At 52.4% G+C, this 15858-nt stretch overlaps 3 protein-coding genes across 6 annotated transcripts; 1 reads left to right on the plus strand and 2 right to left on the minus strand.

Moving 5' to 3' along the window:
- Window positions 1–473: 473 nt before the first annotated feature.
- Window positions 474–2094, minus strand: Ndufaf3 (NADH:ubiquinone oxidoreductase complex assembly factor 3). The gene is made up of 5 exons (XM_046431615.2): window positions 1518–2094; window positions 1233–1425; window positions 991–1057; window positions 789–889; window positions 474–721 (listed from the first exon to the last, which is right to left on the minus strand). The coding sequence occupies exons 1-5, from the start codon at window positions 1592–1594 to the stop codon at window positions 605–607; spliced, it is 555 nt and encodes a 184-aa protein (XP_046287571.1). The 5' UTR covers window positions 1595–2094; the 3' UTR covers window positions 474–604.
- Window positions 2095–3135: 1041 nt separating this feature from the next.
- On the plus strand, window positions 3136–8484 carry Dalrd3 (DALR anticodon binding domain containing 3). 4 transcript variants are annotated; one of them, XM_046431611.2, is made up of 12 exons: window positions 3136–4958; window positions 5039–5334; window positions 5453–5709; window positions 5792–5871; window positions 5953–6081; window positions 6420–6493; window positions 6601–6662; window positions 6761–6843; window positions 6915–7097; window positions 7173–7286; window positions 7385–7453; window positions 7554–7787. In XM_046431611.2, the coding sequence occupies exons 1-12, from the start codon at window positions 4794–4796 to the stop codon at window positions 7671–7673; spliced, it is 1632 nt and encodes a 543-aa protein (XP_046287567.1). In that variant the 5' UTR covers window positions 3136–4793; the 3' UTR covers window positions 7674–7787. The 4 variants fall into 4 exon arrangements, with proteins under 4 accessions (XP_046287567.1, XP_046287566.1, XP_046287564.1 ...); XM_046431610.2 differs by lacking the exon at window positions 7554–7787 and adding an exon at window positions 7908–8484 and having other exon boundaries at window positions 4717–4958; XM_046431608.2 differs by having other exon boundaries at window positions 4717–4958; window positions 7538–7787.
- Window positions 7316–15839, minus strand: Wdr6 (WD repeat domain 6). The gene is made up of 6 exons (XM_058574828.1): window positions 15626–15839; window positions 9177–11635; window positions 8982–9065; window positions 8778–8894; window positions 8562–8680; window positions 7316–8461 (listed from the first exon to the last, which is right to left on the minus strand). Exons 1-6 carry the CDS (start codon window positions 15728–15730, stop codon window positions 7998–8000), a joined length of 3348 nt encoding a protein of 1115 aa, XP_058430811.1. The 5' UTR covers window positions 15731–15839; the 3' UTR covers window positions 7316–7997.
- Window positions 15840–15858: the final 19 nt, after the last annotated feature.

Raw genomic sequence — 15858 nt, forward strand, 5'->3', positions numbered from 1 at the left:
ACTCAGTGGTAGAGCACTTGCCTTGCACATGTGAGGCACTGGGTTCCTAAAAACAAATATATTGTGTATATCTGACTTAAAAAAATACATATATTCCATAGGGGGATGTTCTCAAATCAGTTCTGGCTTCTTAGGGTTTATTTCACACTGAGAATCTTAACTCTGCTCTTGAGGGAGTTGGGGGTGTCACATTATAGTCTGGAACGGGTGTATACAAAGCCTCCTGCTAGCCTAAAGCTTGGCTGCATGGGACTAGTTCAAGACTTGGATGTGTACTCCCTAATATGAATCTTTAAAAGGATCCTGGAGAAACTCATATAAATGTCCATAAGATCTGAAACAAAACATCTGCCTCCTGGCCTCTGAAGTGAAGGAATAGTCTAGATAAAATAGTGACCCTTTGCTTTCTCCTCACCTCCACCAGTGGCCCACTGACCCAGCAACCCCTGGCCAGCAACACACCTGATACAAAATGGGAGAATTATATAAATTATATTCCTGTCAAGCATGAAAAGTGTTTAGTGCCAATGGAGAGGACAGTGAAAACAATGGGAACATCTGCACTTTATAAAGTGTCCCTCCTGAACAGCTGATCACTTCCTGTTCATTCTGCATCTTGGCTCATATATGTGAGTGAAGTCTCTCCAGGTGGGGGGATGAGAACAGCTCCTGTCATTCGGCCTTCATGACACAGGAAGTTGAAGGTGGCACAGGCACTGGGCTGCAAAGATAAGTCGTTAGTTTCCTTGGGGTTAGGCCTGAGCTCCCACAGCATTTACAAGACTTACTGTGTCTTGCACTTCCAGAGCGATGCCCCGCTGCCTAATGGCTTGCAGCACCTTAGAGTGTAGCCGCTCAGTCCTGTTTCCAGTGCCCACCACAACAATCTCTAGGGAAGTGAGAGATGGCTATTTTACAATCAGGTCTGTTGAGAGGATCGGGTATCCTTTCCAGGCTTAGAGCACCTCAGTCTTCCCCTACCCTTCATACCTATCCTGGGCTCCAGCAACCAGAAGAGGGAGAAGCTTTCTTCTGTGATGTTCTGGTGGGATCCCACCTGTATGGGTGGGGGCCAATTCAATACGACAATCAAATCTACCTAAGTTACCTTCTAGCCGCCGCCCTCCAAACTCTGACTACCGGATAACAAGGAAAAGCCAAATTTGCCAGGGACACAAGCAGGGAGAAGGACTGTAATTTGGCCTGTTTGCCCACTGCGGGGAAGGGCTCACATTCCACTGTACCACCGAGTGCGGGAGCAGCGCACAAGGACCGAGCACTCGATTTCCGTTGATAGTGAAGCCTCGGCTGTTGTAGCTATCAATGTACATGACATGCGGGAACTCGCGTTGCAGCAGAGAAATGTGAGTCCGCTGATACAATTCATCATCAGCTAGCGACAGTCGGTGCCCACGCTGTGGAAACCTGCGGAAGGGGCAAGGTCGGGCGCACATCCGGGGCTGTGCGGATCTTGGAGCTGGGAGGCAGAAGGTCGGGGCCGGGGGGGCCGGACTTACCACTGCAGCGCAACATGTAGGAAGCGCGGCACGGGTCGCGCTCTGTAGAGGTAACGGAGCGAGAAAGCGGTGGCCATGGCTGCTCTGAGCGTAGCGAGTCCTCCGCAGGAATAGTGAGAAGGTAGCGGAGCCTGACCTAGTGTAGCTACAGCGCCCCATACGTCCGGGAGGGGACTGCGCAATTAGGCCGGCCCAGCAGGCAATTTTAACTCTCAAGAGCTCGCGTTCCAGGCGCCGCTCGGGTGACGGCACCTGCCGCCAGCCCCTCCCCATTTCTCCGCCCATCGTCCCTAGGGAGTGGACACCTGGTCCCGTCGCCGTCTTCCGGGCATTGCCTGGGTCGCAGTCTCGGCCTGGCCCCGAGGCTCTCAGGCATTCTGCGGGGCTCCCGGGACCAGGGGCGGAGCGACCAAGCACCTGGTCCTCTGCTGCACACCTGGCCAGGGTGTGGTGCCAGCCTCCAAGCACCTAATCCCAGGCTTTTCGGTGTCGGGCTTCGTGGGCGGGACGGGTGGCTAAGGTTTCCCTAGCTAGTTTCGGAATCACGGCCCTCACCAACCGTCATTCGCGCGACCGTTGGCTGCACTGCCGCGCGCTGCAGAAGGCGTGGCCGCGCGTGGATTGGCTTCTCGGGAGCGCGAGGGGGCGTGGCCAGGTGGTTTCGCCTTAAAATGGCTTCAAGCCTGAGGACAGCCAGAGCCAGCGGAAGGGCACGCCATGGCACGACTAATGTAGCTGTTCAGGTGGGACTAACTGGGCCGAACCGGACCAGACGTGAACTACACAGCACCCGGAACATCATCCCGTCCTCCTTCACTCTGCGCGTTCCGGGTTTCCCTGCCCCCTGTTCTCAGCCAAGTAAAGGGCCTACTGGCGCAAGACTCACGAACGCCCGCGCGGGGTTCGGACATCTCCGCGCGTTGGCTCTGTGGTGGCCTCAGCGAGACATTGTCGCGTTTGCTACCCTCGGGGTCGGGTGGGCAGGAGGCTCAGCGCAGTCTGGCCTGGGGTTGGATTTGCCAGGGCTAGTCCCAATGGCCTTCCAGTTGTCCTGTGACTACTGTGTGGGCCCATTCGGCCCCTGGCTGTCTGGACGCTGGCAGCGTCAGCGGACAAAGGCCCCCGAGCGCGGGGGTGTCCCCGAAGTGGGCGCGCGCGTTGACTTCCTCTCCGGCCCCCACGGGCGCGCTTTCCTCTTGGCAGATTCCGAAGCTCGCCCCACCACCGTCACCGCACCAGTGGCTCCAGCTGCGTGGGACCCACAGGGCTAATCCTGCCCTGCGGATCTAATCCGGATCGGGACCTGGTCCCAGGGGAGGCGCCCACCTTCCCTCCTATTGTTCTGGGGCCCAGGTGAGCGCCTCATTCTCACTAGACTCGATTACACCACCTACTTCTGCCTAGTCCACACCCTGGGACTGGGGATGGGTGTGGGTTTTGAGCTGATCACAGTGCGAGTGACCTGGGGGCAGGAGCCCCCCTCCAACGGCTGGACAGCGGGCAACGGAATCCCAAAAGCAGCTGTTGTCTCCAGAGCATTCCAGCTGCGCTTGGATTTCGTTCCCTGCTCTTCTGCCTGAGCAGCGCCCTAGCCCAGATGGAGTGGCCCCTGATCCCCAGGCACACTGACTGTACTGGGCCACCCTGGTCTCCGTCCCTCTCTCAGGTGCGCCCTCAGGCTGCAGATGGCAAGCGTAGACATCGAATGCTTGGGCTGGTGGCCTTCACTGGAACTCCATGAGAGCTTTGGTGAGGGAGGACCTGGGTCCATCGGGTAGGGCTGCAATGGCGGTGAGTCCCATAGGCCGCCCCAGCCCACGGCTTGCTAAAGATAGCCCTTCACTTCCTGGGGAAAAACCACCCCAACCGTCTTCTTGGACTGAGAGTAGCTGAGGTCCCCAGCTTGCCGGTGGGCCCCTGCTAGCAGCTGTCTCCAGGTCTTTCGCCTGTGGCATGGAAAGTGCTTTGGAATGACACGATCACTCCCGTTGAGTGGGCACCCAAGAAGCCATCGGGAATGTCGTGTCCGCCCAGTGCTCTTTCGGAGCCTTCCAACAGGGCCTCATAGCCCCAGCCCAGAAAGGGACCTTGCTAACCTTTCCCTCTCCTTAGAATTCCCTCTTTGTCCAACCTCTGGGCACCTCCCCTCTTCCAGAGATCATGAGTTAGGTTCAATCGCTATTAGAAGGGCAGCACAGGCTTAAGTTACATTAAAATGAAAACATTTGGAACCCTTTTGCTATACAGAAAAAGAGCTTTCCTGCTGGTATAAAAGCAGGATACTCCTATGACCTGTTTAGTTGAGTCTTCTCATGGTCACATTGTTTATTTGTGTATTGTTTTTAATGCTTACTGTAAGTATTAAAGGGTTGCTAGTGAAGTACACCAGGTTAAAGGAACTGGTAATTCTGGAAACCATGAAGGTTCTTTTTTTTTTTTGGTGGAGAGGATATTGGGGACTGAATTCAGGGGCACTTGTCCACTGAACCACATCCCCAGCCCTATTTCATATTTTATTTAGAGACAAGGTCTCACTGAGTTGCTTAGGGCCTCGCCATTGCCGAGGCTGGCTTTGAACTCCTGATTCTCCTGTCTCAGCCTCCCGAGCCGCTGGGAATTCAGGCGTGTGAATCCGAGCATGGTCCATGATGGTTCTAATTCCTCAGGTGTCAAGAGAAGGAAACGGGAAATTCTATCAGATTGGGCATTTATTGGGAGTAAAGACTACTTGAATCTCAAGAGAAGGTTTGCCAATAACCTGAAACCATAGAACACAGTTCTTTTAAAAATAAGGTTTTTAAAAGTAGGTCGTGAAAGTGTTTTACGTTACAGCCGCATTCCAATGACAACTCGTTTGGTACTTCTGACATTTTCATAACGTTTAAAATGGGGGAAATGAAACATTATTTAAAATGAATTGGTACTTCTGACATTTTCATAACGTTTAAAATGGGGGAAATGAAACATTATTTAAAATGAACAGGAACACACATTTGAGACTGATGACAAGATTTCTTGTCTGCGCCCCCTCCCCTCACAAGAATTCTTTTACTGATTGCTAATGCAGAGCAGCAATAAAGAACCCTAGGCACTCTCGGGGCCCAGAAGTGCAGGAGGGCCACACGGAGGGAACACTGGGTAGGTAGGTCGAATGCGGCTGACTCGGCTCACTTGAGAGCGCACCTGTCCACTTAACCAGACCTCCACCAGATCCTCCCGGAGCGGTTCGGGGCTCACCCGGAAGTTCCACCTCCGAATATTTTACTTCCGGTCGCCATGGCGACTGGGCGACTTGGGGTCGGGGAGACGCTGGGGGCCCTTAACGCTGCCTTAGGACCTGGGGGTCCGGTGTGGTTTAAGGAGACCCGTGCCCGGCACCTGCGTGTCCGAGACTTCCTGGCACCGCGACAAGCTCTACGGGCGCGCTTCGGGGACGAGCAGGTGTGCGGGAGCCCGGCGGAGATGTAAGGTCGAGGGTTTCAGGGAAGTTGCGGCCTGCTCACACGCCTGTCTGCTCGTAGGTGCCGGAGCATGTGTTCCATGCGGTCGCTAGCCTGCAGGGTCCCGGTGTGGCCCCGGTGCTGCGCTGCGCGCCGACACCAGCGGGTTTGGCGCTCCAGTTGCAGCGACCTGCAGTCTTTCAGCGTGTCCTCGGCTCAGTTGCCTCCTATGCCACGCCCACCAGACCTGCCTCGCCGGGACCGCGAGTAGTCCTACACTGCCCGGCTTTGCGCTGCAGCCCTGACGCACTCCGCCTGAGCCAGCTGCGTGCAGTACTTGTGGCGGATCACCTGGGGCGAACTCTGCGTACTCAAGGGTAAGTGCAGACTTGAGGTTAGAATGGAGAAAGGCGGTATCTTTGGGGATAGCCTCGGAGAGTGGGAAGCGATCTGGGACTCGGTGCCCAGGCTGAGGTGACCACCCTCGCTTTGCAGGATGTGTGTGCACCTAGTGCCCGCTGTGCGGGACCCGCACATGCCAACTTTCCTGCAGAAACTGAGGGTGGACTGGCCCACTGCCTCTGCAAGAGCGTCTACTGAAACCCTGAAGAGCCGTGTGCTAGCAGAGCTAACCTCTCTGCATGATGGGGAGACACTGCCCCCTGGCGTCTTGGGAAGACTATGCCTGAAGGATCTGGTAGAAGAACAGGGCCACAGGGCTGGCTATGACCCCAGTGTGGACAACTGTCTTGGTAGGACCTGGAGCCTAGCAGAATCAGAAAGGAGGAAGTATCTCTGTCAGTCTCAGTACCTGTTTTATTGTTCTGTTTGCAGTGACCGAGGACCTGCTCTCTGTGCTGGCTGAGCTGCAGGAAGCTGTGCAGCATTGGCCAGAAGACAACCACCAAAGCCTGGTTAGTAACTTCCAGTTCCATAAGCCTCTGGCAAACCAAATATCCTGCATTTTTGCAGTAACTGTCGTTTTTCTTTATAAGACGGTGGCTCCAGATGCTGGTGTAGACAGCTGCATAGTTGTACATGTGGTGAGCTGTGAGGAGGAGTTCCAACAACAAAAGTTGGACCTACTTTGGTGGAAGTTGGATGACCAGGCTCCACTCAGACAGGTAGGTTAGTGATAATAGACTCCCCCAAACTGAAAGAGGCTCATTAGCTGGTAGATCAAGAAACTGAGACTTGAGCTTGAGGGAGACTAAATGAACAGGCATATGCAACAGTTGCAGAAGCCCTGGAGAAGGTAAAATCTGAAGGCATATCCTAGGAATATTGAATAAAAAGATAAATTGCACCATGTCTTGAGGAACTGGGCTTGAAAGGGAGGCACTATGCTTGGTGAATACAGGTTGGAGGGAGGGTGGAGTAGAGGCACCAGATTTGGGTTCCTTAATGGACTAATGGCTGGAATGCAGTGCCAATTGGGCTGAACCCCTGATGTCTTCTACAGAAGCACCTGGTCTGTGGCCCAGTAAAAGTAGCTGGTGCACCTGGAACTTTGATGACTGCCCTTGAATACTATGAGTAAGTGAAGCTGGAAGGAAGGCCAACCTAAGGCAGGGAGATTGAGATTGGGAGGTAGAAATTTTTATTAGGATTGTGCCTATTGGCTCTCTTCTTTCAACATGCAGGTCCCGACATACCCAGGTGTGCAAGGCCTCAGCTCTGAAGCACGGTGGTAGTCTGGCACAAGGTGCACCTGAGAAACCCTAGCTGTGCCCTGGAGTAAGGCCAGGTCATTTGTACCCGTTCCATTTGCAGAGACTGAAATACTAACTTATATTCCCCCAGACCCAGCCTGGATAGAGATCTTTGGGGTTCTGTCTGTGGCTACCATCAAGTTTGAGATGCTAAGCACAGCCCCACAGAGTCAGGTGAGTCTGGACACCTCATAGGACTAAGGCTTGATGTCTACTCTCTCTGAAATTGTGTCTTCATTCTCTAGCTCCATCTGGCCCTGACTGACAGTAACATCTCCACAAAGGGCACAAAGAGTGGCACCTTTGTCATGTATAATTGTGCCCGTCTTGCCACACTCTTTGAGGGTTACAAACGCTGTATGGAACAAGGTCTGTACCCTACTTTCCCACCTGTGAGCAGTCTGGACTTCTCGCTGCTACAAGATGAGGTGAGTGCCCTTCTTGAGTATCTGACACAAGCAGTACCCTTGGACTTTGCCTCCCAGCACCCTTGTACCCCACAGGGCGAGTGGTTGCTGCTCTTCAACAGTGTCCTTCCCTTCTCGGATCTGTTGAGTCAGACTGCAGTCCTGACCTGTGTATCCCCGGGGCTCCGTGTCACTGCTCACACAGAGATGGTAAGGCACAGAAGACCAGACCAGACATGTCACACTCTATTCTTTATTCTAAGATGGGGCACAAAAAGACATGGGCCAGTAACTATCTCTGTCTCTAGGTATGCAAATTCCTGATACAGCTCAGCATGGATTTCAGCTCATACTATAACCGGATACATGTCCTAGGGGTGAGTACACAGCAAAAGGGAATATGTGGGAAGGGCAGAGGAGTTCAGAGTGAAGGCAAGGGAAGCAAAAAATGAGACCAGCAGGTCCCTTCTCCTCCAGGAGCCTCGGCCACACCTCTTTGGTCAGATGTTTGCCCGCTTGCAGCTTCTGAAAGCCGTGCGTGAGATACTCCATACTGGCCTGGCTATGCTGGGCATCCCTCCATTGAACCACATCTAAAGCCACAGAGGGCCAAGTATTTGGGAATGTTTGGCATTTTTCTTCCAGTTGATAATTTTACAAACTCCACAGACTCCGGGAGCTTAAAGCCAAAATAAATTGCTTCTGTTACAAGGTTATGTCTACTATGGGGAGTGGGGCATATTCTTGGTCCACCTAGGCAGTACTCTACTCACCTCCAGCTCCTGCTGTGGAGTCAGGAACCCACAGCCTCCACCTTCTCCCCTCCTCAAGGCACACTGGACATGAGCACAGACAGTTGACTCCTGCTCCACTATCTGTGAGGAGACCCCTTGCCCAGCACACCAGCCACTGTAGGACACCTCAGTCATACCAGTTGTAAACCTCAAGCCCCTGGCCCCCAAGAGCACAGCGATGGCCAAATTCGGGGCTCACAGGCCAGCAATCCATATCAGCCACATCTGGCACGTGGTATACAGTGCTGTTCATGAAAATGGGCTCACCATGCCCCAGACGCCAGAAAGTTAGCCGTTGGTCAATGGAGGCTGAGACCATGAGGCTTGTGCTTAGGATCTTGAGGCCTGTCACATGGGCGGCATGTGCACAGGGGACAGAGTATTCTTCAAGCACACGCAGCTGGGGCACCAGCTCAGCCTCCCCCACAGCATCTTCCAGCTCTGGTATCTCCACAGCAAGCTTGAAGAGATGCAAGGAGCCATCCTCACTGCCACTGGCCACAAGATGGTGGCCCTCACATGTTGGTAAGGTGTGCAGACTGTTGACACCACAGCTATGAGCCTGGAGGGTCAGGCAGGGAGTACCCAGCTCTGAAATAAAAGGTTGGATTTTAGGGCCCTGCCTGCCTTGTATGTAAGGGCAAAGTGAGAAGTGGGAAGGGACAGTCATGGCTACACATTAACTACTCACGGTAAGGAAGCCCAGGGTGTCCTGCAGGTTCCAGGACCATGGAACCACGGTCCAACACCGTGGTGAGATCCCAGAAGGCTAGGCTGCCATCAGTAGCTGCACTGCAAAGCAGCAGCCTCCTAGGAGCCAGGAAAGGGCAGCCAGGTCAGTGAGGAATGGAGAGAGAAGCAGGAACTCCCCACCTAACCCATGCAGGACTGTCATTCAGCCCCTTACCGCCGCTGGTTGGGTGCCTCATGGGTAAATGAGTAGACTTTGAGGACACACCGCTTATGGTGGAAAGTTTCAGCAAGGAGCTGTAGAATTCGCCCAGAGTCCTGCAAAAGAAAGAGCCTGGGGGCCAGGAGGTGGCCCAGCTCAGAAGCTATGTCAGACAACCTTATACCCTATCACCCCACCTACTGGGCCCCATGCTCTCACCTCACTGCCCCATCACTACAGGCTGCAGCCACAATGGGGCCAAGTCCAGCCCGGTCAAGTTCACAAACAGCAAGGGACATGTACCTACAGTAGAGAAAATATAGCTGTCAGATGGAGTCTGAAAGCCTGGGGACACCACCCAGGACTTGCCCTTCATATTTCCACCCTATTCCCCTGCCTGAAAGTGCACATTACCGGGTCTCAGGATCCACCTTGACCATCCGATGCCGATTGCGCTGCCGGTCCCAGTACTCATCCAGCCGGTGAGATGAAAGGTGCATAACGTGGCAGGCAAGGCGGCTTGGGGTGCTGGGGTCAGGAGTGACCATGATGCTGAAGCAGTGCATCTCAGCTCGACCCCCTGCTGACACTACATGAGCTGTCAGACCTGGTCGAGGATCCTGAGGACCACCTGGGGTGCCAGTGCCCCACACCGCAACGGCACGCACCGAGGAGATATGGTTACATATAGCTGTGAGTGCATGGGCTGAACCTGTGGCTGTGGGGAGTGCCAGGACACAGACAGTAGTGTCTTCACTGCATGTAATCACAATATCTGTCAGACCAGGGCCCTCACTACCAGGCTCTAGGTAATCAGGCTGCTCAAGGCTGGGTACCTCAAATTCGGGCCCCAGGGTGATGGTGCCCACGCGCTTTACACAAGTGATCTCACGACCATGTAGACCTTCCCGAAGAATTACATGTGGCCGGGTGCAGCCACCTAAAGCCCGGTATAGCATGACGTCTCCATCCTTAAGGTAGGCAAAGGCCATGGCTGCTTCAGTATCTGAGAAGGCCCAGGAGCGGTGCCCTCCACCACAGTTGATGATGTGCAGCTTCTCATGTGACCGGGGGCTCCACACCACAAATTCATTTGCATGGAAGCCCAGGATGACCATGCTCCCATCAGGCACCATGCGAAGCCCAGCCACCCAGTTCATGCCTCGACAGGACTTCTGGCGCAGAACTGGCTGAAGCTGGCCACCTTGCACAAAGAGCTGGTAGTAGGTGCCATCACGCCCTGTGGTGTACACATAGCCACCATGGCAGGTGACTGAGGTCACACCCTGCTTCCCATGCAGAGAATGGAGGGTAGATACAGGGCCCCACCCGGCCACAGCATTCCCACTGCCACTACCTGCTATAGGTCCCTCAGCAATAGCCTTGCTTCTAACCCCAGAGTCCTTAAGCAGACCTGGTCTGGATGGGAATAGCAGCACAGAGCCGCGACGGTCACCACATACCAAAAAGTCACCTGGAGGCAGGAAGGCACTGCATGTGTGCCATCTCTGCTTGCTTGGGGGCAGGAGATACTGGCAACGCTCCTTGACAAAGATGGCCTTGCCAGAGGGTGCAGCGGAGATTTCCAAGCAAGCCACAACCCCACCAGGGCCTGATGCCAGCAACAGGAGCTCCTCATAGCCACGCAGGGCCCAGCTCAGGCTATGAACCTTCCCATGGAACAGGGCTTGGTCTACAGCAGCAGCTGGAGTGTTGATGGGGACAACCTTGACACAACCCTCACCATTGGCCATGGCACACAGTCCAAAGCCCTCAGGACCAGGAGCTGCCTCCAGCAGACAGTAAGACTGGAAGTGCTTGTCTTCTAGCAGCTGCTCCCAACACTTGACCTCAAGGTCATAGAGATAAAGGGCTCCTGTATCAGTCACTGCCAGTAGTCGCCAAGATCCAGCCAGTGTCACGGCTTTGAGGGTACCTGGCCGGCTAGGAGACTTGAAACAGAGAGCTGAGACCCCCAAGCCTGGGTAGCCACGCCCTACCAGGTGCCATAGCCGAATGCCTGAGTCATCACCCCCAGTGATCACCCATGCCTGCCTTTCATGAGCAGCGATGGCCCGGATCCCACGGCCCTGGTGGCCCCTAAAGGCTTGGAGGATTTCACCTTCATGGCTCCACACCAAGCAGACACAGTCCTCTCCTGCACTGATAAGGTAATTCTCTAGGAGCTTGACTTGCCACACACGGGCACTGTGCCCAAAGCAGTGTCCAATATTCTGCACCCGCCCCCCAGGTACCCGCAGGTCGCCCACCTTCCAGATACGGACACTTCGGTCTTCTGAAGCTGTGGCCAGCAAGCCCTTGCTTTCCAGGTATGACATGCTGAAGATGACACCCACATGGCCACTGACTCGTCGGTCAGGTGCCACCGGCTTGTTGTCTACTAAGGCAGCTGCTGGATACCAGACTAGAAGCTGATTGGAGACAGCACCTGCCACAATGGTCAACTCCTTCCAGGTGTCTCCAATCAAGCATGCTGAGGAGAGGGTACACCTGTCTGTGCAGGGTACATCCTGTAGCATGCATCCTATCACAGGGTCATATAGCACCACTGAGTTGTGGCCCAGGGCCAAGGCGACATTGCCCTCAAGCCAGCGTACATCCCAGATCCAGTCGGACATATTCCATAGGCCAGAGCGCCAGAGCTCCCGGAAGCGGCTCTGGCCCCAGCTAATTTTCACAATTCGGAGTCCCTTGCTCCCAAACACAGCTACCATGGCCTCCGAATCATCTCCATTGGGCTCTGGCCGCACTCGGAAACCATGGATAAGGTAGTGGCCAAGCAGGTTCTGCACTCGCTTCATCATCCGCAGATGCCCGCCCAAGTCCAAGCTGTACACCAGGACATCAGGTCCCTCACCTAGACAGAGGCAAAGAGCCATATCAGAATCACTCTCCTAACTCTGATGACCCATGGAGAGGAGATGGGGGCAAGGAGACTTCAGCATGTAGCCTATGAATGAATCAGGTCACAAAATCCTCTAGCTTGAACCTTCAAACATCCTTGGTTTCATCTTTAGCTCTCTCCCATTGCAACTTTCTGCTCTCCTCATTAATCACCATGAAATCCTCAAACTCACAGTCCCCCTCCCTCTCACATTCAGATGGGAACTCCCTCCCTCAGTTTTAGTTCCTGAATCCTCAGCTTCCTCTATTTGTACATTCATTCTTCCTGATTCCCCTTCCATCAGGAGCACGGCTATGCCCAGTAAGGCAAACTTTCCTGTGTTGGGGCCATAGCAACCTATTCCCTGGACTGCAGAATATATGAGCATATTCAGTATCAATGAAGGGAAGTAGCAGAGGCAGCCCACACATTTCATATGTGTATATGTATGTGTGTGTGTGGTATTGGGGATTGAACCCAGAGCCTTGCACATGTTAGGCAAACATTTTACTAAGCTACACCCCGACCCTGTTTTTAGGGTCTTGCTAAGTTACCCAGGATGACCTCAAACTTGCAATACTCCTGCCTCAGCCTCCCAAGTTGCTGGGATTAGAGGTGCATGCTTCCATACCAGGCAGTAGCCCACACTTTGGTGGCAGAAGTGTGGGCTTGAGTTCTTGCCCTACCACTGCTCAGCTGTGAAAGGCCCCTCTGTGTATGGAGACTTAGGCTTAGAGAGCTCTGGCATAGCAGCAACACAAAGAGCCCTTAGAAGGCATAGTTGTATTGTCATCAAGAGCCTACACAGGGTTTGGCACATACTAGGAACAAAACAAAAAGCAAAAATCTCTTCTGGCTTCTGTTGCAATGTGTTCAATTTGTTTCTCTCTTCCTTCCCTTCCTTTTTTTTTGGTATTGGGGATTGAATGCAGGGGTGTTCTTTCTTTCTTCTTATAAGAGCAACACCCTGTCTTAAAATTTTCAAAAAAAAAGGGCTAGGGATTTTCCTCAGTGGTACAGCAGTTGTCTAGTATGTGGGAGGCATTAATCCCTAGTTACTGCATAAATAAATAAATAAATAAATAAGGAACTAGGGGTGTAATTCAGTGGTAGAGCATGTGCTTAGACATGCAAAAGGCCCTGGGTTCAACCCCTGCATTTTATATATTTGAGATATACACATGTGTGTGTGTGTGTGTGTGTGTGTAATCCAGTGATTCTCAGCAAGATTCCCCCAGGAGACATTCAGCAATGTCTAGAGACATTTTTTGTTATAACTAGGGGTTGTGCTGTAGGCAACTAGGACCAGACATGCTACAAATTATCTGATCTCAAATGTCAATAGTGGCAATACTGAGAAACCTTGTTCAATCTTAAAAGACTAGATGAAAGTCATGGGAGGCCAACATGAAGCTACAACATTTAGGGTGAGGATTCAAAGATAAAGAACTGTCAGCTACAGGAAGGAAGAAATTGGCAGAGAATACAACAGGCCCTAAAGTGTGCAAGAGCTTTGGGTAACGTGGCAGGAAATGAAGGCTCAAGAAAAGGCTAGAGAGGATGCAACTGAGGGGGTCATGAACATGATGATCATAAAAGCAGAGAAATAGACAGGTATCACATGAAATAAAAGTCATCTAGATTGGCTTGGAAAGTGTGGTTCAGTCTTGGGCACCCAAGTGGCTGGTGTTCTCCTGCAGAGCTGGACCACCCAGCTGGAGGACTGCTGGAAGTGGCAGGAATATTTCTATTTGTAAGCACTTGTGTATTTAGACCTAGAATTCTTTCATGAGAGAACAAGGCTAACTTTAGATTATAGATGTACATGGATGGAATTTAAGCTGTAGATAAGGACTGGGATGTGTTCTATAATACAGCATGTACTTAGCATATGGGTCTGGGTTCAATCCCCAATAACACTGAAAAAGGAAGGAAGGAAGGTGTGGGATGTTGAAGAGTATTCTGGCAACCTAGCAACCCTCTGCCTGTCATCCCACCTACTTGGGAGGCTGAACTGGGATGATCACTTAAGCCCAGGACTTTCAGCCCTGCCTAGTCAACATAGCAAGACCCCTTCTTTTTTTAAAATTTATTTTTAGTTGTAGATGGACACAATACCTTTATTATTTTTTTTGATACTTTTATATATATATATTTTTTTAGTTGTAGTTGGACACAATACATTTATTTTATTTATTTTTATGTGGTGCTGAGGATTGAATCCAGTGCCTCTACCACTAAGCTACAACCCCAGCCCACAAGACCCCATCTTAAAAGAAAAAAAAAAAAAAAAGGCCAGACGCAGTGGCAGATGCCTGTAATACCAGTGACACAGATGAAGCAGGAGGATCGCCAAGATCAGCAACTTGGTGAGAACCTAATCAACTTAGCAAGACCCTGTCTCAAAGAGTTGGGGATGTGGCACAGTGGTAAAGCACCCCTGGGTTTAATCCCCAGTATCAAAAGGGAAAAAAAATTGTAATCTTATGAAAGTATCTTGGGGTCAACCTCCTAAGTATAGTGGTATCCTGCTTGTCATGTCATGACTAAGAGGCACCCAGGCAACTGCCCTTTAAACAAGACACAGTGGCACATGTCTATAGTCCCAGCTACTCTGGCAACTGAGGCAAGAATATCACAAGTTTGAGACTAGTCTGGAAAACTTAGCAAGATCCTGTCTCAAAATAAAAAATAAAAATGGCTGGATGTAGCTCATAGAGCATCCTTAGGTTCAATCCCCAGACTTCAAAATAAACAGATAACCCATATGAATAGGTGAATTCACTTGAAGTGCTTCCTAACCTTTATTTCCCAAGTCCTTCTCCTGCTTAAAACCCTTAATGTTGCCTGATGAGAATGGAGCCAGAAGCCAAGATCTGGGAAATGTAGAATCCTGTTGACTCAATAATCTGGAGTCAGTCATGCCAGTAACTACCCCTGACTTTCATTTTTCCTCCCTGGGGATAGAATCCAAAGCCTTGCGCATAGCAGGCAAGCATTCTATCAGTGAGCTACATCCAAGACCTACTATCCCTGACCTTTAAAATGAAAAAAACAATAAATTATGTTTTCCCTTTAAAACTTTTGGGCTGGGGATGTGGCTCAGTGGTAGAGCCCTTGCCTAGCATGCACGAGCCATGTGGGGAATTTCCAGTAACTAAAAGCCAAAAAAACCTATACTATCCCACCCCGCCACATGCACATTCATACACTTGACCCTTTCAGGTGGTAGCACACTGAGGCCTGATGGCCAGTGCCCAGCCTAGGAACCCTTACAAAGCTCAGAGCACCATCTTCAATCCCTAGCGGTTTCATGTCAAGCCTAAGACTGAGACCTCGGGTCCCAAGCCTTTGCTGATATGTACCAAGGCATATGCTTCGCCACCAAGTCTTCAGGTACCCCAACCATCTTAGTGGGGAACTCATCTCTGGTCTCTCTGGGCACTGCTCCATTAAGAGGTCTCACGCGCAATCTTTCGCGACCCCACCGTCTTCAGAAGACCTACATCAACCCTTTACCTTCTGGAGAAGAGCCTCACCAGCCCACGAGAGGCCACACCCCTGCCACGCCCCCCCCCCCCCCGCGCGCCAAATTCTTGACCCACCGATTTACTAGGGCGTCCTCAGGAGAGGCCAAACATCCGCCCAGCTCTTCGGGACATGCACCCCATTCCCCCAACTTCTAACGACTGCGTTCTCTGCACCTTCCCGCGTCTCTGCCCACCCTTTCTTTCCACGTTGGCTGCAACGTGGGGATGTAACAACCACATCAACTTTCGGTCTCTCGGGCCCAGCCCTCCTTAGTTGGCCCTCGTTCCCGCCATCTAATGGTCTCAGTTCCAATCTTCCAGCCGGCCTCATCTGGCCACCAGTCCACCTCCGGGCATCCCTTTGTCCCTGTGGCCCCGCCCAAGCACGCTCTCAGTGTCTTAGCCCGCTAGCGCGCCTCGAACCAAACCTCACCCGCCAACAGCCGGTCCCCCACGCACTCCAGTCCCGTGACTGGGAGAAGTATTAGCTCGGAGGTTGCCCGCGGCCAAACGCAGTCACCGAGGGCGTCCATGACGGTCTTCTGGCAGCCTTGACTGTCACCGCCAAGAAGGGAGCTGCACTCTCGCGAGAACGAGCTCTCCCAGCGCGCCGCGTTGCGGATCAACTGAGCACTTAGCTACAGGTAGCAGAGGCCAGGGC

Source organism: Marmota monax, unplaced genomic scaffold (assembly GCF_021218885.2).
Source record: "Marmota monax isolate L192 unplaced genomic scaffold, Marmota_monax_Labrador192_F-V1.1 WCK01_AAM20220418_F8-fsc00022, whole genome shotgun sequence".
NCBI lineage: Eukaryota > Metazoa > Chordata > Mammalia > Rodentia > Sciuridae > Marmota > Marmota monax.

Excerpts from the sequence above, each read along its gene's own strand:
- Ndufaf3 (XM_046431615.2), bottom strand. The coding sequence starts at position 1,594 with ATGGCCACCGCTTTCTCGCTCCGTTACCTCTACAGAGCGCGACCCGTG. Across the intron at positions 890-990 it reads GTTGCTGGAGCCCAGGATAG|AGATTGTTGTGGTGGGCACT; the intron begins GTATGAAGGGTA and ends TCACTTCCCTAG. Across the intron at positions 722-788 it reads CTCTGGAAGTGCAAGACACA|CCCAGTGCCTGTGCCACCTT; the intron begins GTAAGTCTTGTA and ends TTATCTTTGCAG.
- Dalrd3 (XM_046431611.2), top strand. The coding sequence starts at position 4,794 with ATGGCGACTGGGCGACTTGGGGTCGGGGAGACGCTGGGGGCCCTTAAC. Across the intron at positions 4,959-5,038 it reads CGCGCTTCGGGGACGAGCAG|GTGCCGGAGCATGTGTTCCA; the intron begins GTGTGCGGGAGC and ends GTCTGCTCGTAG. Across the intron at positions 5,872-5,952 it reads AAGACAACCACCAAAGCCTG|ACGGTGGCTCCAGATGCTGG; the intron begins GTTAGTAACTTC and ends TTTCTTTATAAG.
- Wdr6 (XM_058574828.1), bottom strand. The coding sequence starts at position 15,730 with ATGGACGCCCTCGGTGACTGCGTTTGGCCGCGGGCAACCTCCGAGCTA. Across the intron at positions 9,066-9,176 it reads AAGGTGGATCCTGAGACCCG|GTACATGTCCCTTGCTGTTT; the intron begins GTAATGTGCACT and ends TCTCTACTGTAG. Across the intron at positions 8,681-8,777 it reads GAGGCACCCAACCAGCGGCG|GAGGCTGCTGCTTTGCAGTG; the intron begins GTAAGGGGCTGA and ends CCTGGCTCCTAG.